The sequence below is a fragment of the Notothenia rossii genome, assembly GCF_949606895.1.
Source record: "Notothenia rossii genome assembly, chromosome: 11".
NCBI lineage: Eukaryota > Metazoa > Chordata > Actinopteri > Perciformes > Nototheniidae > Notothenia > Notothenia rossii.
This window is the reverse complement of record NC_136910.1, coordinates 36,861,673-36,883,194: the sequence shown is the minus strand read 5'-3', so window position 1 is coordinate 36,883,194 and position 21,522 is coordinate 36,861,673. Positions and strand designations below refer to the sequence as shown.

General features: G+C 41.7%; 1 protein-coding gene across 2 annotated transcripts in view; it reads left to right on the top strand.

Annotated features, from left to right (window-relative positions):
• LOC307025196 (disabled homolog 2-interacting protein-like) overlaps window positions 1-20,305 on the top strand; it is a 38,298-nt gene extending 17,993 nt beyond the window's left edge. The window contains exons 5-12 of one of the 2 annotated variants that reach the window (XM_079659820.1): window positions 75-311; window positions 441-642; window positions 2,124-2,311; window positions 4,261-5,137; window positions 8,072-8,209; window positions 13,621-13,823; window positions 14,636-14,723; window positions 16,411-20,305. In XM_079659820.1, the coding sequence (XP_079515946.1) occupies window positions 75-311; window positions 441-642; window positions 2,124-2,311; window positions 4,261-5,137; window positions 8,072-8,209; window positions 13,621-13,823; window positions 14,636-14,723; window positions 16,411-16,578 (2,101 nt within the window). In that variant the 3' untranslated portion in view covers window positions 16,579-20,305. The remainder of the gene's footprint in view (window positions 1-74; window positions 312-440; window positions 643-2,123; window positions 2,312-4,260; window positions 5,138-8,071; window positions 8,210-13,620; window positions 13,824-14,635; window positions 14,724-16,410) is intronic. The other variant, XM_079659821.1, reaches the window with a different exon arrangement.
• The last annotated feature ends 1,217 nt before the right edge of the window (window positions 20,306-21,522 follow it).

Below are 21,522 nucleotides of genomic sequence, written 5' to 3'. Positions count from 1 at the left end.
ACACTTTATTAATTATGTTCATGGGGCATGATGTTCATTCTCTGAAAAAAAAACACTCCTTTTTTCCTCTACAGTGTATTTCCAAGGGAGCTGAAAGAGGTGTTTGCGTCGTGGCGTCAGGAGTGCAGCAACAGGGGTCGCCCCGACATCAGCGAGCGTCTCATCAGCGCCTCCTTGTTTCTGCGGTTCCTCTGTCCAGCTATCATGTCCCCCTCGCTGTTCAATCTGATGCAGGAGTATCCAGACGACCGCACAGCACGCACGCTCACACTCATCGCTAAAGTCACACAAAACCTGGCCAACTTCACCAAGTGAGTGTGGGGTATTTGGAGAAGAGAAATCCCAATACCAATCTTATTGGCAGAGGACTTTGGAATTTGCTTCAAATAACTTTGTTTGCATTCTTCATTGTCCCCTTTCCTGTTCTTGTTCGCCTTCAGATTTGGCAACAAGGAAGAGTACATGTCCTTCATGAACCAGTTCCTGGAGCACGAGTGGACCAACATGCAGCGCTTCCTGCTGGAAATCTCAAACCCAGAGACCATCTCCAACACGGCGGGCTTCGAGGGGTACATCGACCTGGGCAGGGAGCTCTCCACCCTGCACTCCCTCCTCTCTGAGGTGGTGTTCCAGATGGACCAGGTACTGGCTCAGCATCATCAGGAGTTTCTCTCACTCAGAATGTATTGTCAACTAGTGTCACCTCCTGATTTGTCCATCGATTTGGACAAAAGTCTCTGCAAGAGGAGAGTAAACCTGGCCCCTCTTTACTCTATATTGTGTGTACGGAAACAAAGCCAAAGTTTAGCTTGATATTATTTTTGCACTAATATGCACAATAATTAACTTTAAAACTTTTAAGTTGGCGTCAATATGAACATGATGGAATAACTTCCAGTGCATTTAAATGTTGACAAGGTTGCTAACGTTAAATTAGGCCCGCCCCCCCCTACACGCAGATCACGCAGACTGCGGAGGGAGCATAATCTGAAGCGCAAATGTGGCGCACCTTTATGCGCTTATGCGCCCCCGCCCCCCCCACCCGCGACACGAGGGCCTCATCACATAACTTTGCGTGGGGCCACAAGTTGGCCAGGGGCGGCCCTGCGAGACTTGCAGCAAGAGTGATAAAGAAAAGCCTTGTTTATAGGTAGAGTACCAGCAGGCACAGGGCTGCTGGTCTTCAGCGTGTTGTAGGATTCCTTATTCTCTGAAATCCCAGACGGCCAACAAATAAAATGTTATGTAAGGAAGCAAGAAGTCAAATATCATATCCAAAACGTATAAATACACTTTTATTGCTTTATACAATCCCTTTAAAGAAAGGAGTCAAGTGTTTGAAACAGAAAATGTATTATTGGGAAAGGTTGAAAAGTCCTGTATGGATTTTAAAACAGTGTGAGACTTTAAAGAAGAAAGCCTGAGACATGTTAATAATAATAGTGAATATTACTTCATTATTTGATTCTTTTTTTTCCGAGAGACGTTTGTTATAGCCACCAGCGTGCTGTGCAGAACACATGCTTTAAAAAACAATTCAGATTGTTATGCAATCGCTTCTCTCGAAAAGAAATTGGGATATATAAATATTCTAAAGATTTCTTAAAGGATCGAAATCAGCTTTTGCGGAGGTCCAAAGGTCTTTAAATTATTATCACAAGCTTCAGGGTTTGAATCAGACTACATTAGGATGTTTATGGAATCGCATCAATCAATAATTCATTATTGCATTGCGTAAACAGTGAAGCCTGAGATGCTGGGTGAGGCTTATTAATGGATTTACAAGGACGTGTACATTAGCGCTGGTAGCAGATGGGAAGCTGGTAATAATTAGATAAAGGGCAGATTCTTTTTTTCAGTTTTTTTGTTAGAGCATCCTGCTCTCTTTCAATAATTCAGAAATCACAGCGTGTCTGGTTAAGTCCATCAGGCTGACCGGCCTTATTCATTATTCAATATGTTGTCTGAATAAGAGAGTTGAATGCATGGCATAGGGGAAATAGCAAAGTCTAAAAAATATACAAATATCGTCTTCAGCTAAAAAGCTCAGAAATGACATCCAGTTAACGTAATGAAGAGCTCCAGAGTGATGCTTCCTTTGCCTTGTGTCTCCCTCTTCACAGAGCGTAGCCTCCAAGCTGGGTCCTCTGCCCAGGATCCTGCGGGAGGTGAACTCGGCTCTATCCAACCCGTCCTGCGTCCAGATGACCCCCGGACCCTCCTCAGAGCTCTCAGGCTCGCCCCCCCCTGAGGCCGGCTGCAGCATCTCCACCGGCCTGCAGAAGATGGTCATAGACAACGAGCTTTCAGGGTAAGACAGGGAGGTAACACCTCCTCTAGAACACACACACATAAAGTGTGTAATCTGCATTCATGCAGATTACTTTTTTATGTTTAACTGAAAGATTAAAGGTTTCAAAGACTATTTGATAGAGTATATGCTGTTAAATCGAGCAGCACGTTAAAGGAAGCTAGCTAACGTTCCTGCAGCTGCTAGCATGGCTATCTAGCCATAGCTATGCAAAGCCTTAATATAGAACAATTAAAACATGTATACTATGCATTTCTGCTCCTTCTCTGCATATTTATATATTTAAGTCTTTGAGTGAAATAAATACAAATGACTCTTTGTACAAGCAGAACATATTCCTGAGAGCGCAGACATCAGTCAAGGCCCATGCTTCATCTCTCATTGTTGAGTGAAAATGTATTTGTTTATCCGCACTGTGATTCATATCCACTCCCAAATTGAATGTGTTCTTCATTTGCCAATTTAACACTGTTACACCAAGTTTTATGAAAATCTAGCTAAAGCTTTTTTACATATTCCTGGAAAAAACAATACCTACTTGGCAGTAGTAAATATCACAGCCTTTTAAGCCAATCAACAAAGTCTTTACATTTGGAAACAGGTGCCAACAATATAAACTTGCAACCCTTGTAACAGCTCATCCGTTTGTATAAAGGTCAGTTATCAATAAATCCAAGTGGGTATTAAAAACACGGAGGAGCTTTTGCCTGTGAAGGAGATGATGTTCTCAAAGCAGTTCTGCTGAGTGTTAATGTTTGTCAGCCGTTGCCGTGACACAGCGTGAGTGTCACCCCTGCTTGTTTACATCAGCCAGATGAAACCTCTTTACTCTCCTGCGGGTGAATACACTGACTGACTGCACCTTATCTCCCTTATCTATGTCCTCTAACTCCCTGGCAGAACAATGGCAGGAGGCAAGGTGACACTTATAAAGATTAACATGAAGGCACAGGGGCCCACAGATGTATGAGTAACAGCCAGCAGACACAACACCAGAGCACCAGCAGAGATCATACTGCACATAACAGGTAGAAGGTAATACAGCTGCTGTCATTATGGTAATCATAGGTCCACGATCAATAGAGCTAATTAAGAGATGTCCCTATAAGACCTGGTGTCAGAGCCTCTTTACTTTATCACAGTTACTGTTTGCTCATATATTGACTTGTGTGTGTCTGTGGTGTGGCGATATTCAAATGAGTTCACGATTCTCACATAATTGCTTCTCATTCAACAACCAGCGACACGCAAAGTAGGAGACAGTGCCAACATTGAGAGAGGGAAGACATTGAGCAGAATGAAGAGGTGAAAAGCAGTTATGAAGGGAGGGTAATGGAACGGATGGGAGAAGGACATAGAAAGGAGGAGATGAGCGGGATGTGACTCATTGAGATTATTGGAAGATAAATCACGGCTGTCAAGGTAATCGTCTCTTCTGGCGATAAAGCCTCCATCTGCTGGCTGAAGGGAAGGAAGAGAGGGAAGATGAAGGGACTCCAGGGGCCACACATTCTCAAAAACTAGCCTCAAGACTATTTTCCACTGCAGCTACTTTCACAATAGCTTAGCATTTTTGCTACATTTTCAAACTACTGTTGCTAGACAACCTTAATTATGACCAGTAGCTTATTAATGCAGAATGCTAATTAATGAACACATTACTGAGTCAGTTCAATGACTTATATATATATATATATATATATATATATATATAAAACACATACTGACATACTTAAACACATATTTTCAAGGTGAAAACAATACCACTGTCTTCTGTTTCCAGTGAGATTGAAAGATGCAATTACAGTGCATTCACAAACAGGAAATCACCAAATAATTCCTGTTTTTGTGGGTCCACATTTCAAGGTTCACTTGTGGCTGAACTAAGTTGGCTGAGGTTTTAAAATACACACCATATTAATTGTATGTTTTCGCTATGTCTCCTTCAGATTAGTAGACTTCACCCGGTTACCCTCCCCCACCCCGGAGAATAAGGACCTGTTCTTTGTGACACGGAGCTCAGGGATCCAGCCATCCCCAGCACGCAGCTCCAGCTACTCCGAGACCAATGAACCCGACCTGGGAATGGCCAACGGCAGCAAGAGCCTGTCCATGGTGGACCTCCAGGACCCCCGCAGTCTGGAGGGGGGCCCAGGTCCCAGCTCCTCGGAGGCCCTGAGTGAAGGTGTAAGCTCTTTGGGGGTGTGGTCCGCCAGAGCCCCACAAGGAAACATCCCGGGGGGTCCCACTCTGAGGAGGTCCGGCCAGACCCCCCCCACCCTGGCAACAGAGAGCACCCCCGGCCGACCCGCCCAGCTCCTAGCCCCCCTCTCCTTCCAGAACCCTGTGTACCAGATGGCGGCGTGCCTACCTGTGTCCCCCCGGGGGATGAACGACTCAGGGTCAGAGTGCCAAAGCTCTGTCAGTTCCCATAGCAACAACGAGGATGGGCCCGCGGGAGGGAAGCTCTCTTTCTTGAATCACGGTGGAGGGGGGGGGGGGAGCAGCGGGGACGAGTACACCCGGCGCTCAGGGGAGTTTAACCGCCGACAGCTGTCCCTCACAGAGCAGCAGCACCAGCCCACCGTGCCCAGACAGAACAGCGCCGGCCCCCAGCGGAGGATAGACCAGCCCCCGCCTCAGAGCATCACTCGGGGCCGCACCCCCCCGAACCTCCTCACCAGTGGACCCTACCCCCGGCCCTCCTCTGGAAACTTGATGACCAACTCACCGGACTGGCCTGGCAGCGGGGCGCGGTTACGGCAGCAGTCCTCCTCGTCTAAAGGGGACAGTCCGGAGACCAAGCAGAGGGGGCCACACAAACAGGTACGCACTCACAGTGTAGCGTACACATAGTCTATCAATTACCCAACCTGTGTTACCTTGTGTGAGGAAATCACTATTCATGTATAAAAAAACTAAAATGATCGATGAATTTAAGTAAATTAGGGGAGCAAAAACAGCAAAACTAAACCAAATATCTGTCTTAAAAACACTCTTTCTTGATTAGGGTTTCTATTTTTGATGTATGTGCAATACCAGATTTACATGTACATGAAAATCCCAATTTAGGATCAATTCAATAAATCTGAACTCATAATATTACCTCTTCCTAAACACAAATAATATTGATGATAAACTATACGCTTGTTCAGTTTGATTAAAAAGTCCCGTTCTGGTGAATTGCTTGGGAAGTTTTTGGGAAAAAGTGAGGTTGAAAGTGGATAAATAACACTTGGATTTTTCTGCACAATTCTGTGAGTATTTATTAACATATCTTTTACTACAGTTGTTAAACGTGGCCCCCAATAACTTATATTCATCAGGATTTTCTTCTATTTTGTATTATTTATTCACTGTGGATGCATGAGAGAAAAACTAAGCTTCAAGGTCACACAGGGTGACTAACTAATACACAAATCATAATGTTGTGGTGGAAGTATTCTTCTGAATTCCAGTACAATATTTAAAGATCATTATTCAAGACAGCCAACTAGAGCTGCCTCAGGGGCTATGACACGAGAGTACTTTTCCCAGAAATAGTTCCGATAGTTCCTGGGATGTTGCGTTCACACCAAAAAGATCTTTTTTTCGGGAACCTTTTCACCCCTTTTTAGGGACTTTCCTGGGGAGAATTTTTTTCCAATTTCTGATTGTCTGGGCGAATTGCCCACGCCCCGTAAAACTCTGAAACGTTTTTGTGAAGCCGCCATTTTATTTCCTCGCATTATTAGCATTAGCATTAGCCCAGCGCACCAACGGAGAGAGACTAACTTATAGCAACACAAAATAAAAGATGGGATCGGTGGAGTGATGAGGAGGTGTCAGCGCTTCTGGCGATTTACCCGGGGCTTCGGGTGGCGATTTACTGCCACCCAAAGTCCCGGACTCTGGGGGGCTCCGGGACTTGGGGTGGCAGTATACGACGTGAAGTTGTTTGCGGCCTGCCAGTAAACACAAAGCAGAAGAAGAAGAAGTGACATCATCTCTGGTGTCCTCACACTGGGGGGGGGGGGGGTTACATTGTTTAATGCATTCACCCGAAAGTCTATGTTCAATATTGTCAGGTCAGGACTATCAGCTGTAATTAAAACACTGCTCAATAGTTGCCCTTGGATAATGGCTCAAAGGAAGGGCATATTAACCATAATGCTTTGCTCTCGTCTCTGTGGGATACAGTATTGACTTATTTACTGATCGCACCAAATCCTAATTAAATGTGCATGTGAGGGGAACTCATTTATTATGTATTGGTCAAAGCAGCAAAGGACCTAAAAGCCACTATGTGAGGATTTTTATGTGGTTTTTAATTTTTTTTTTGGATTGTAATGCTGGTTGCTCCATCGCTTTGGTCCAGAATGACATTTCTCCACAGCTTTGGGATGGATCGCCATATAATTGTACACGTTAATGATCCCCAAAGGATGGATCCAAACAGCTTTGTGATCAAGTGACCTTTTGCACCACTAAATCTTAAATTGTCTAGTAAAATATCTTGACATAGATTTTTTTTTACATTTTCTAAAGACCTTCATGGCTCCTAGATCAAAAATCAGAATCAGAAACAGGTTTATTGCCAGTTACAGTAGGTTCGCACATACTAGGAATTTGACTAGATGTCATGGTGCATGATTTTGGTGACCCTCTGACTTTTCCTTCTGTTCAACGATTGTGGTTTTTAGAGAAATATCTCTCACTGACTTATTGTACATACACTTTTATTTCCCTCAGGATGATCTGTAATTACTTTGGTGGTCTAACGATAGCATTGGGTTCATTTTTTTAATATGTATTTATCATCATTTTTTTAATATAACTATTTTTGATCCTACCACAGTAGAAATTCAGAAATATTTGAGTTCTGCATACTGGCTTTAAGTTGACTTTCCTACCCATTGAACCTACATGTGTTACATATAAAAGATTCAAAGTTAAGTATGTGTTTAGAAAACAGTAACATTTTGATTCCAAATGAATTTAAATTCATATCTTGACTTTTCCCTACAGGTCTCGATTCAATAATTAGTCAGAATGAGTGTAATTGTAAAAACAATTATAATTAGTTTTAATCTGTAGGAGTATAAGTTTTATTTAACATTTCCAAAAAAAAAGACTAGCCAATGAGGAAACGGCACCCATATTTTATTTTTTTATTACATATTGTCCGTTTGCAAATATTCGATTTCCAGCCTTTTAAAAAGCCCTCAATGCAAATGAGTGGGCTGAACTAAAAACATCCTACTTCTGCTCTCATGTTCTGCAACAGCCCACAGCTTTTCTTCTCATCTGTATATCAGCCAACTGGCAGATGGAAACACACACACACACACACACACACACACACACACACACACACACACACACACACACACACACACACACACACACACACACACACACACACCTTAACTGCTAGTATCTGCCTCCAGGCTGATTTCAATTTCTCTAATTTAATCTTACAGTGTTTACCTTCTTTGCTGCTAGTACGATACTGTAGGCGTACACACTCACACTCACAGATCAGCGCTTGGAGGTGTGTGCTCCGGTGTGTGTGTGAGCTTGGAGACAGCGGTGTGTATCCATTCCACCTGCTGCTTTCAGTCCAGATGATTTGGTGCATTTCAAGCTTATTTCTGTTGTTTCTGTGCTGTTATTGCAACCTTCCCTTTCCCTCCCCTCCCCTCCCTGTCACTTGCACTCAGCTCATGTGTGTGTGTATGTGTGTGTGTGTGTCTGTGTGTGTTGTATTGTGTTCACTAGGCCCCCTCCCCAGTGATCCCCAGTGCGCTGGACCGCACAGCAGCCTGGCTTTTGAATATGAATGTGCAGTTTTTAGACCATGAGGGGATGGAGCCCGAGTCACTGAGAAACAGAGAGGATCTGACTCAGGTGGAGAAGGTAACCTACCTCCTCATCCGACCTTTGACCTTTTACCAACCCCTCCTTTCACAACCCACCTCAACCTTCCGCCCTGACGCTCCCACTCAACTCTCCTTCCTTCACCCCTCATTAGCTCCTGCATACACCTCCCTCCCTTTAAACAGCCCTTCCACACTTTAATTGTCTGCAGGATTTATCTCCACTCCTTTTCCTCTAAGCCCGAGGTCCTTCAGACGTACCCAAATTCACACTTATAGTCATGATATGCACATTTATTACATACAATTGAGGCAAATAGCTTATATTGTGCGTCAGGCAGGCTCTGCATGAGCACACATAATACCTTAATCTACCATTTTTGAGAAAATGGTCTTTCTTAGTGCTGTAAATGCTGTTTTTCTGTGATGCTTTTTTCAATACCTGTGCTTTTCACACAGCCGGCAGTGAGCCTCATTGTGTCAAGTGCAGGAAAGTCATAGCAACAGCAATAACGATAGAAAGTCACTTTTTCATTTAAAAATCAAAGTATCAGTTACTTTGAATTGGGATTCAAATTCACTGGAATTGTACCATATTTTATTTACGTGACAAATAAGTGGTATGCTGATGTTCTGTAACAAGAAAGTATTTGTTATTTTCAGCCCTAGACTCAAAAGATCAATCAGGTTTAGGTTATTTTATTTGTAGATTTGTATTTCATTTACAAGACAAAGGATCCATTATAACAGACATGACTTTAAAAGCCCACTTGTACAAACATGAAACAATCAAGTCAATAAATGGGCGGTGCTTCCAGAGCAGCCGCGTGACACCGCCACAACTTGATAATCCATCATTAAAATATTTGCAGCTGTTGACCAAGAAATAAACTAACCATTGTATTTGCACGGCTAAAAATACCCTACTTATATTGTCAAAATCCACGAATAACTCCTAGAAATACTGTGTGCAGTGAGGGGGTGCTGGATGTGGTAGTTTTAACCTTCTTCCTTCATTAAAAAAGGTCCCTCCGCCCGCCTTTGAATAACTCACAATTTTCCCCCGTCTCTCTTACCATCTTTGGAATGAAGCTGTGTGTGTGTGTGTGTGTGTGTGTGTGTGTGTGTGTGTGTGTGTGTGTGTGTGTGTGTGTGTGTGTGTGTGTGTGTGTGTGTGTGTGTGTGTGTGTGTGTGTGTGTGTGTGTGTGTGTGTGTGTGTGTGTGTGTGTGTGTGTGTGTGTGTGTGTGTGTGTGTGTGTGTGTGTGTGTGTGTGTGTGTGTGTGTGTGTGTGTAGTACACAGCGCAGACATGTTGGAGCTTGTTTGTGCTTGCATGGATGTGAGGGATGGAGATAGAAAAAGCATTTTTTGCTGTTCCTACCCTCAGCTTCGCTTCCATGCTTTGATTGGCTGCCACACGCTCCCCCACTTCTTCTTTTTCCATCTATAATGAATGCAAGCCTGTCATCCTAACATAGCTCATACTTTATGGAAGGCAGCAGCCGCGGCAGGGAGAGCAACCAAAGAAGGAAATAACTTAAGACTTGACAAAGAAGCCGCCGCCACCTTAAAATAGCAGAGCCGCAACAAGAGGAGGGCTGCAGCTAACGGTCCACACACTCCTCACACACAGATCTACAGGAGCCATTTTCAGCCTTCACACACATTTACATGATCTGTATCTGCTCAGAGATCTGTAACAAATTACAGCATGCATGTGTCTTGATAGGAGGAGTAGACTTCAAAAAGGAAATTCCAATACATCATGTTCTCATTTCAACACAAGCTAGTTCAATAATAAGACACTTTGTGCAGTTCAAATATCAAAATAAATGGATAAAAATTAATTTCCCGGTTGAGTACCACTGAGTGTTTCATTGCATAACAAATGTGAGGCACTACCATTTTAGATCTTTTGTGCGGTGTATTTTTATTTTGATTTCTGATTTAGCAGGAAGTCAAGGGTTGACTGTTTTTGATAACTATATATAATTCCAATTGAATTGACATAAAGACATACAACAGTGAGTGGTCCTACGGATTATGTTTACATCAGTTTATCTTTATTGCTTTTTTAACCGATGTGTAAAGCCTCTGTTTTTTAGTCCTCTTTTGTTATATAGTCAGATGTACTTTTCTAATCTGTACTTGGTCAAATGTCAAAGGCATAAGTCAAGATAAGAAACAATTAGAAACACTCAAATGAACAGTGCTTGTTTATAATAAACACATCAGTTACAGCCATAAAATAATAATTTAGTAACAGCTTTTATTGCACACAAAAAGACATGCAGCCCTTTGCTAAGGTACCATTTAAAAGGACGAAAAAGAAATACAGCAGAAGGGGAGTACAGTTAATTCATTCTTCTTTAATAGTTTGATTTGCTCTGAGTTCATCCTACAGTGTATTCCAAATATAGAGGAGGTAGTAAGAGGGGAGAGCCAAGGGCACGGTCAGTTCACTTGAAATGCTTTCAGCATCGTATTAGGTACTTTGATATATTTTGTATTGATAGCTAACTCTGCACTTGATTTCTGCACAATGCACCGTGGAGAGCGATTCATGGTGTGTGTAGTCTTTGTCTCTTCCATGTGGGCGCTGAAAATGTGAAAAGGTTGTATTTTTTAAGTCTTGTTTTTACCTTATCTACAGTAAGTCTTATTCTAAAACATGCACACATGGTAGGGAGACATTGGGTTACAGAGTGGATGTTTGGTGAGTTTGTCAGCGGCAGATACAGACGCAGTAGATGTCATGTATTCCCTGGAGATCTCACGGCAGGAGCAGGAGATGTTAGAGATACAGAGAGGAGTGGACAAAAGGCCATGAGATCCATCTATTTGACGTCACCGTTCCTCCAGGGAAGAGAAGGGGATGATGGGAAAAATGTCCCAGTAGTGGGCAGGAGATTGACGGGGAAAAAGAAGTCGAATGTGGCAGTTAGTCTTTGACCTGCTTAGTTCTTCTTCGTTAATGAGCTGTTAACATACAAAACACAGATAAACTGCTCATTTTAAATAAGCCTTATTTCATTGGCAAGAAGGCCCCAATAACTCCTTATAAGATGTTTCACTTTATTATCTGGGAAGAAGATTGTATAACTGTAAATAATAGCATTATAAGACTGTTAGGCTTTATCATAAACTAATAGTTTATAGATGACTATGTCTTGAATGTATCTTTATAAGTTTGTTATAGTTGATTATAGCCTATAACATTACAAACACATTTGAGTTTAACTTACTAAGTATATCATTTTAAAAACTGTTCTGACATTTTGTGTTGCTTAATTAAAAGCTGTAAACATAATATTAAGTTGAGTTTTGTTCTGCAGGTACCAGGTCTAGAACAAAACAGTGTCTTAATAGGTTAGAACACCCTTTAAAATGCACTTTAACAATACACTTTCAAAGAACACTTTTTGAAAGATTTAAGGTATGACATGCAATAAAGTTCCCAAGCTAAATGCTAGTAAAGATTACATAGGTTTCTTAACATTAAATATTGTTGAAAAGCATCTTACGAGGACCTTATCATTAGACGCCCTGCAAAAAACATCACTTCATTTTTTAGGCTGTATTTCTTTGGTCTAAAAATATTTAGTATCAGGTATATCAGAGAAGACTTTTGACAGGGGCAGGGAGCTTTAATCATAATAACACATGATATTTCTACAACTCACAGACGCTTTACAGAATGAGGGAGGGTAGACAAACAAGGACAGGCAAACAAATGAATATAGTCAAATAAAATCAACAGAAAAGGCAGTCAAGAGGAAGTTCATTGAGAGAGGGGGGGGGCTTATTGAAAAGATGTGTTTTGAGGCGGGACTGAAAGACTGTGAGGGACTCAGAGTCACGAAGATCTGGGGGCAGGGGATTCCAGAGCCTAGGAGCTGCCACTGAGAAGGCTATGGCCGTTTCTCGATGTCGAGTAAAGCTGCTCCAGAGCCACTATTGCAAGCATACTACGTCATCGAGTGGCGCCGAATCACTGTTTAAATACCCAGCATACTTGTGCTACCAAGCAAGCCTCCTCGACATGGAGAAAAGGCCTCTGTCCCAAAAGCTGCAGAGTGTGGATGTGGGAATGGATAGCAGTCCGGCTGGGTGGATCTGAGGGACCGTGGGGGTTGATAGGGGGTGAGAAGGTGTGTGAGATAAGGGGGGGGCAGATGGTGGAGTGCTTTGTAGGTGAGGACCAGAATGTTGTAGTTGATGCGATGGGAGACAGGAGATAATGTAGAAGTATAGTCTAGTATTTTCTTTAAAACAACTGACAAGATATTGATTTAATTAAGTAGAACAAACAGTGCTACATATATATGACAGTATAACAATCTGTTCACCCCTTTTAGTCATGCTAGCAGCGTGACTTCAAGCATGTGATTAGCAGTCAGCTGACCTGGATTGCCATGACATCAATTTATTCATAGAGGTTTAGTCCTAATGACAACCTCTATTGTCAATATCATTATATGATGTTTTAACTGCTGGAGGGAAAGCCATGACAAAAGAACAGTTGTCCATGTCCCTTTTGAGGAAGAATTGAAATGAATTTGGCTAAAGTTCAATTATTCATCAGGTCAAAATGTTCATATGCTATACTTTGTTTACTGACCAATTTCCTCTGCCTCAGTTGCAATTTGTATTAATCATTTATATATTAAACCTGTTAAACATTAACATTTGTAAAGTGTCATTGTGAGCAAGTTGTTGTTAGCCTTTAGCTCTTAGCTAGCAGTGGCTGTAGGCTTTTGTCTGGCTTCACTCTCCCTGGTCTCAGTGTCACGCCAACTGATCACAGTGTCCCTCACTGCTGTAAGAAATGTTTCTCTATCCTGAAGAGATTGGATTTCTCCATTAGTCCGCACCCCCCCCCGCCCCCTGACTGAAGAAAGCTGCTTCAAAAGCCTCTGAGGTCCAGCGAGAGGTCAGAGAGAGATTGTCAGAGCTTATTTCACAGACTAGACTCCTACTTCCATGCCTCCCTTCTCCCTTCCTCCTCCTTATTCTCGTTTCATCCTAAACTTCCTCTCTTTTCTTTCACTCTATTTGAATGCCAGTTTGACTTCTCAATAGGGGTTATTTCAGAGGTCTCACTTATGTATTTTCTGCCATAAAAGCATTGCTAATATGGATGAAAGTGAATGATTGGAAAGAAAAAAAGGATCATTGATTTCCCAACACGTTTTTTAGGGCAGCTATCCAGGCAAAGTGTAAGAGTGCAATAATGAAAATGGCTTGTAAATGAACCGTGTGGTTCCCTTCTCTGTCTAAATGACACTCTCTCAGGGACAACAGGATATCATCTCAGGCCCCATTGAGAGATGTCTTTTGCTTCTTGTTAGCTATGTTAATGAAGGCGTCCCAGCTGATAGGGATGATGAGGATGAGGATGATGGTGGTGGTGATAAGCAGAACATGATGATGGTCCTCTCTCTGTTCAGTACCAGCAGGAGATCCTGGTGCTGCAGGAGAAGCTGCGGGCCTCGGTGCAGAAGCTGGAGGAGTACGAGGCCCGTCTGAAGGGCCAGGACGAGCAGGCCCAGAAGGTCCTGATGGAGTACCAGGCCCGACTGGAGGAGTCCGAGGAGCGCCTGCGCAGACAGCAGGACGACAAGGACCTGCAGATGAAGGGCATCATCAGCAGGTAGGGAGGGAGGAGGAGGAAGATGCTGGGTGGGAGTCAGGGCTGCTTGAAAAAAGCATTTAATGGCAGGGGTCATGTGTATTTCTTATTCTCCATCAAGAGAGCCAACGTTTTTAAGAGACTGCCTCGTAAAGCTTTATAAATGTCATATTTAGTGTGGCTTTAGGGAATGTTTTAACAAGCAGCAGCTGTGTCACCACGCTTGGTCTGTGCAAAATGCCCCAAATCAAAAGGGAAATGTATTTGAAATATTTTAACAATTGCAATTATTTGTACTTGACTTTGATTTAGAGGAAACTGGTCAACAATATTCACAACACCATTGACACATTTTTTGAAACGATAAAAGTCTGATTCTTTTGTTTAAGAGGTTATTTAACAATCAAATATTTGTAGTTGTATATTTAGTCTGTAGAATATTGCTGTGTAGAAAACGGCTTCCCTGCGGAACCACAGTTATTTATGCAGATATCTCTACATATTTGACCAAATATTGGATATTCACTACATTCAATTAAAGAAAAAGTGAATTGTGCAGCCGGTGCCAAAAGGCAGCTTTCTGTTTCTCTTTATATATTGGTGTGTGTGTGTGTGTGTGTGTGTGTGTGTGTGTGTGTGTGTGTGTGTGTGTGTGTGTGTGTGTGTGTGTGTGTGTGTGTGTGTGTGTGTGTGTGTGTGTGTGTGTGTGTGTGTGTGTGTGTGTGTGTGTGTGTGTGTGTGTGTGTGTGTGTGTGTGTGTGTGTGTGTGTGTGTGTGTGTGTGTGTGTGTGTGTGTGTGTGTGTGTGTGTGTGTGTGTGTGTCCTGTCTGCAGGTTGATGTCGGTGGAAGAGGAGCTGAAGAAGGATCACTCAGACATGCAGGCCGTGGTGGACTCTAAACAGAAGATCATCGACGCACAGGTCAGCTCACTCTGCAGGTTCCATGTGGTTCTAGAGATACTTTCTACCAGCGGTTCCATTTGTACGTGCTGCCACGTGTGTCCTCTGCTTGAGGAAACAAAGGGTCGCTCCAGAGATGTTTCATTCATAGCCGACTCAGAGCTGCCGCTGACAGGCTCGGGTGGCTCTGCTCCCTCTCTTTTGAAACCTACATTTACTCATTTCTTATCTAGTTTTCTGTTAACATGCTGTTCTATAATCCATGAGGTTATTGTTCATATACAACTGTGTTTAAAATCTGTCTAGGAAAGCAAAAAAGTGCAAACTGAAAAGTTGATTGTTGGGAATATAATGATCAACGAGTAATTGAAAAGGCAAAACAGTTAGCACTGGAGAGCAGTTCTGCTGCGAGCTGGACAAAGTGTTCATTAATGCCTTTCAACACATCACTAAGCACTAAGGTGCGTCTTTAGAGATTGATGTCAACGGGATTCAACAACAGCATGGGGGGGGGGAACCACGATGCTGCAACATAACATTCGCCAACACGGAAAGGTGATTAATCTCCTTCACGCTGCGAGTAATGAGACTTTGCATGTGCAAACAAACACGCCACAGGAAGGCAATAAGTTGTCTCCCTCGGTAAGCAGGCGCAGAGAATGGAAATGAGAAATCTCATTATAAAGACAGAGAGGGAGGTTTGCCTCTGAGCCATCTGCATGATATGATCAACACAGAGAGCCTGGTGTAGGAAGCCCTCACACACACTCATTTCTTAGGGGCACAAAATGTTCGCATCTGTACGCAAGATCAGGAGAGACTGACTTATGCTCAGATGTGACTTGTAAATGTGCTTTTATTTCAAATGACTTTGTCTAGATTAATATGGATTTAAAATGTATAACCTAAAAAGAAAACTCAAAGTGAATACTCTGCTGTAATCCAATCATTTTGCTTTGTTGGGATAACTTTTCACGTATAAAACAAGCAATTTAGACACATTTGTATATCCAATTGTTCAAGCAAGCCTTATAGAAAAGGAAGTTTTACTTAGAAAGGGGTTTGGATAAGAAGAAGAAGAACATGTTTCATTAGAAACCCCCCACCAGCAGGAATAAAGTAAAAGTAAGGTTGCATGTTTGCACTTAGGTCCCGTCTACCTAAAGTCAGTGGCATTTTGGAATGGGGTTTTAGTTTTACTTCTGAAATAAGTGAGCTAGCTTAAGAGTTCTTCACATTTTGATGTTCTTTGACAGCCCAGTTAACGTAGCACATCTGCATCACAGTTAACAAATCATAAAAGTGTTCGATTGTAAAGATTTGAATGATGAAAAAAGTCGCCGATAATCCTATGAATAAAAAAACCTCTTTTTGTTGAATGAACCAGAGCAAGGCTAGCTCCTTGGTGGGATTCAGAGAACACGTCTCCCATGCAGCACCTTGCTTTGTATATATATAAATAGATTCCATCTGTTGCTCTAACTGTGTGTGTGTGTGTGTGTGTGTGTGTGTGTGTGTGTGTGTGTGTGTGTGTGTGTGTGTGTGTGTGTGTGTGTGTGTGTGTGTGTGTGTGTGTGTGTGTGTGTGTGTGTGTGTGTGTGTGTGTGTGTGTGTGTGTGTGTGTGTGTGTGTGTGTGTGTGTGTGTGTGTGTGTGTGTGTGTGTGTGTGTGTGTGTGTGTGTGTGTGTGTGTGTGTGTGCGTGCGCAGGAGAAGCGCATAGCCTCGCTGGATGCAGCTAACGCCCGTCTGATGTCCGCCCTCACGCAGCTCAAGGAGCGCTACAGCATGCAGACCCGCAACGGCATCTCCCCCACCAACCCCTCCAAACTGCAGATTACTGAGAACGGAGAGTTCCGGAACAGCAGCAACTGTTAGAGCCTTCCTCTGCCCTGTGGAATGTGTACAGTTATTCAGAGAGAGGACGTCTGCATGCATGCATATGGCTGCATGTCGGTTTGAAAGACTGCAAGAGTGTATGTGTTTTTAGAAAGCGGACATATTACTTTTGGAGGATATTTCAGCTTTTTGGGCAGCATTGGAGAGGGCGCCAAGTAGCGGACAGATCCCTCGAGAAGACCACCAGACGGCCTTCGTTAGGAGCGGCGGGCCGAGGGGGCGGGGCAGAGTTTGTACATAGAAAACTCAAAGCTGTCCATCTGTCAAACACTTCTCCAGAGGATGGAAGGGACGTTCAAGACCCTGCCTACGCGTGGGACGAACCACTATTCAACCACTCACAGTGACGGCCGCCTCTCACGGTCACCTTTGCAACCCTCCTTTCCTCCTCTCTTTCTGTTTTTCCCTCTTGAGAACCGAGTGGACCCGCTTAAAAACCATGAGCACGCATTGAGGATGATCGTTGTCTGGAGAGGATTACCTTCCAGTTAAAGTCATTGTTTATAAAGAACCAAATAGGTGCGCAAAAAAAATAGATATTTTTAGTCAAAAGTATCTTTATGTCCCTTTTTCTCTCTCCTTGGTGTGTTCCTGAGTGTGTCCCCCTCCCCCCCATCCCCATGTAGTGCACTTTGTGAGAAGCTATTGGTACATGAACCGCCTTAAGTAAGGAACACACCTCGACTTTATCCCACAGCTCTCGATTTCTGCAAAAAAGGCACAACTTATACTGTGGTTTGTAAAGGGTACAGGAAAGGTGTACACACATAAATGTATTATGAAGAGTAAAGTAAATCTATGTGATATGCTATATTGATGAGATTTAATATAGATGTATGCATTTCTTTTCTTCTATAGAGTATACACACATGTCTATATTTGATAATCTCAAATATAAAAGCAGCCCTTTATTTAGGAGTGAGATCTAGTGTTCTTCTCTTGCGATGAAAGACTGCAGTGTGTCGCTGCAGAGCCCTGGATGAGAGGGTCCCCCCCCCCCCCCCCCGAGCAGTGATCAGCACCATCGCCCCCCCCCCCCCTACCTGCATCATTGATCCTTTCCATTCAGTGTGCAGTGCATGTGCTCGGTTTCTTCTTCTGGTGCTCATCATTGCTCTTCAGATCAATTCAAACCCCAATTGAGATGTTCTGTGTGAGTCACACGTGTGGTCTTCTCACTCTAGTAGCACCAGAGCTATGGAGAGACGTGTGAAGACCCTCACTCACTCACAGGGTTTCCGTTAGAAACAGTTAGTGACGGCCCTAGAAGAACTCAATTTCCTGGACACTTGGGAGGACTTCTGATCAAATATTATTGGTGCTTATTGATCTTCATCTGCAGGCTATTTAAAGAACCACATCATCACGGCATTTAGATTTCTGATGCTTTCCATTGGTGGAGGGGCCGCTGCAGCACTACATGTCCTCAACAATCAAAGGTGGATATACGACACAAGGATCTGCCAACAGCCCAGTCTGTTTATATATTTTATGTGAGCTATGCCCCTTTTACATAGAAATGGATCCTTTTTTATAAACTACCACTGGAAATGACTTCATTTTAACAGTACCATTTAGCTTAGTAATTGTATGCTTACATAGCTTACCCCGTAGACTTGTACGTACCCATATAAGAGGAACTCAGTGAAAAAGAAGGACGAAAGAAATCCCAAACAAAACCAAAGCTCACCGGCTTGTTTTGCCTGTGATTCACACGACCCCCCCCCCCCCCCCCCTGTAAAATGATACAATCAATGGCACATTTGCTCTTCACTGATGCCACACCTAATATATTGACCGGAGAGATTTAAATATCCCGATAACGGAAACCCTGCCCTCTCACACTATACACTGGACTGGTGAGCCGTTCTCATAATGGCCTCCTTTGTTTCAACATTTGATCTCTAACTGCTTTTATGTGTCAGTGGTAATGACGTATGCTGCATCCAAACTGTGATTATTAATCCTAGTGACATCATTTTGCTTCTTCTTCTTTTTTTCTTCCTCGCTTCCACCCTTCTTCATCCCTTGTTCTTCTAATGTGAATATGCTAACTCACAGATGGTCTTAACATGGGGTTTGGTCCTTTTATCTCTCTTTGCATTTGCTCCCATGCATCAGCATCTGTATTTTGTATATTTTTGTATTGATTTTTTCTTACCTGTAACAGACTGTAAACATCAAGTGTGAGGCTCCGCATGCTTCACCTCGCTCTCGAGCCAATGGTAGCTTCACCGTTTGTTTTAGTTTTTTTGTTGCCAATTCGAAGGTGATGACGACAATGATGAATGCTTTGCTGCAGACATATACAGTAAATATATGATAACCGAGTGCATCGTGAGGCTGGACAGCCTGGGAACGTGTAAATAAAATGCACACACTATTTTTACCTAATGTTAACAGAGCTTTTTTGTAAATGTATCTTGTGCTCAAACTCTGCTGTATCTATGGATATTGTAAATACAAAATAGCTCAGTCGGTCATCTGTCCTCATGGGGTAGAACTATACAATTTAAATTAACCTTCAGTGTTTAGAGCTATTGTTTTTGTATTTAGAGTGTAATATCACTAGCCAAAAAAACGGAATAAGGAGCAGTTAGACTCTTGGGAAGTAGTGGAACATCCCACCCAATCCTGTTATTTCTCATCAGTCTAGCTCAATGCACTTTTATCCTCGGTGGTTGGTGTTTATTTGAGCTTTTTAGCTTCTTGTTTTTTAAGCAAAGTACCCATTTCAGTTGTTTGAAAAGTGGCATATTTCAAAACCTAAGAAAGGGATTTTTTCTATAGATCATTCACAAAACTTTCTATCAGACTGAAGAAGTCTCATCTAGCGCAACAAAATTGTACCTCACATTCAGTCCTTAATTTTTTACTGCAGAGATTAAAGCCAGACTATGTTACTTTTGACAAACAAATAATACTTTATTACAAATCATTCAAGATACATTTGCTATAAAAGGCATATTCATTATTCAGTTTCACTGGAATAATGAATTTATTAACTACTTTTTAGCATTTACCTTAGCTAAACACATGGAATTAGTGATGCTAATTCTTGCCTCGTCTGTTATAACAAATCACTTTTGGTTGCCAACATTAGCAAATGTCAGGTCATGTTTGCTTTAAAAGGCAGTTATTCAATTCAGTTACTGTAAGAGCATTATAGCTAAATGCCAAGCTATTTGTTTTTTAACTATGGTTTAGCATTTAGCTAAATCAGAGGATTAGCATAACAGTAGTTAAGCATTATGCAGAGGCTGTTGTTTATCACATTTGACATAGTCTTACTTCAAATCTCAGTTTACAACTATACAAGTTAACTGATATACTTAGTACTGCTTTGTTTTTTTAATTTCACTTCTCATCATCAATCAGTTATTTTATCCCCTCCATGTTCTCACCCAGGTTTTAGTAGGATAACCACAAGCTCTCGTCACACATTTCATCCAGTCCGACAAAAGATCTATTAAAAATATAAAGCTATAAATAAAGTAAAAGATGTTGTATGTTTTCTATTATCTTGTAGAAAATACTTTTGTAAGTATGTTGAAAGTATAAAGTATTTGCTGGATTCTGCTTCCTTTGACGACAGTGACAAAACAATAATGTACAGAGGAATTTGTGTTGACAAAATGTGGCTGTGCAATTTATGTACATTTGCAACTAGACCTATTAAAGTTTTATTTAGCTATTTTAAAAATGTTGTTGCCTCTTGTCTATCTCTCATTGTTCCTTTATCGTGATATGTAAATGAGGTTATTTTGAGTGTGTGAGCTGCATCTCATGCTCATTAAATACTCAAGCAGGCCTAGTTAGATGACAAGTAGCTAGAGACCATATGCTCAGACGAGAGGTCCAGAGACAGAGTGAAGGGTACGATGTGACACTCCTCAGAGCCTGACCTACATAACGCCTCATTGGTATTCCCCACAGTGGAGCAGAAAGACTGGAAATAACGGGGAATTCTTTAGCAAGATGTCTCTTTCAGAATGAGCTGTTGTACTTTTTTTTTAAATGCTCACACTTTGTTTCTAAACATAGCTCAAAGCCAGGCGACATGTATTCATCTTGAAACAGTATGTTTGAATGGGGAGTGTGGAGCTCATTAACATTCTCAGGTTTATTAGAAGGAAAGCTCCTGTGAGGCCAATTGCTCCCTGAGAGTCACACTTGTTCCCTTTGGCCAAGTGGAACCATCTCTCTGGGCATTAAGGTGTCAGGCTAATGGGACACGAGAACCACATTAATATAGTACATGTCATGGTATAGTATGTCCAAAAATATGAAAAAAAAGCGTCATATTATAGTATTTATAGTTTTTCTAAAAGAAAAATATGTCAAATAAGGCATAATATAGAATGTCCTGTGTTTTTTAATCATCAAAGTTTAGTATGTTCAAAAAGAAATGTGAACAAAAAGTCATAGTATTTGGATAAAAATGTTGGAGTGTAGTTTGCCAAACTTTTTTTTTCAAACATCATAGTGTACTATGTTGAATAAAATATCATACTAATCAGAAAAATCTGGAAAGAAAAGGACATAGTATGTCGAATAAAACACTGAAAAAAAGTAATAGATTAGACTGTCTTAAAAAAATATCATAGAAATATCAGAAAGTCATAGTATAGTATTTGAAGAAAAAAACGTCATAGTATATTTTGTCGGAAAATTGGAAAAAAAACGTCATAGTATAGGAAGTTGAAAAAAAAACAATAGTTTGTAGTTCATAAAAAAACGTGAAAGAATAAGTCACAGTATAGCATTTTGAAAAAAAACGTCTATTCTTCTAATATGACATTTTATTTGTTTTAGACATACTATACTATGACCTTTTTTCATGTATTTCTTTGAACAATAAACTATTACGTTTTTTTTCCGACATAGGCTACCATACTATGACTTTTACTACGACATTTATCT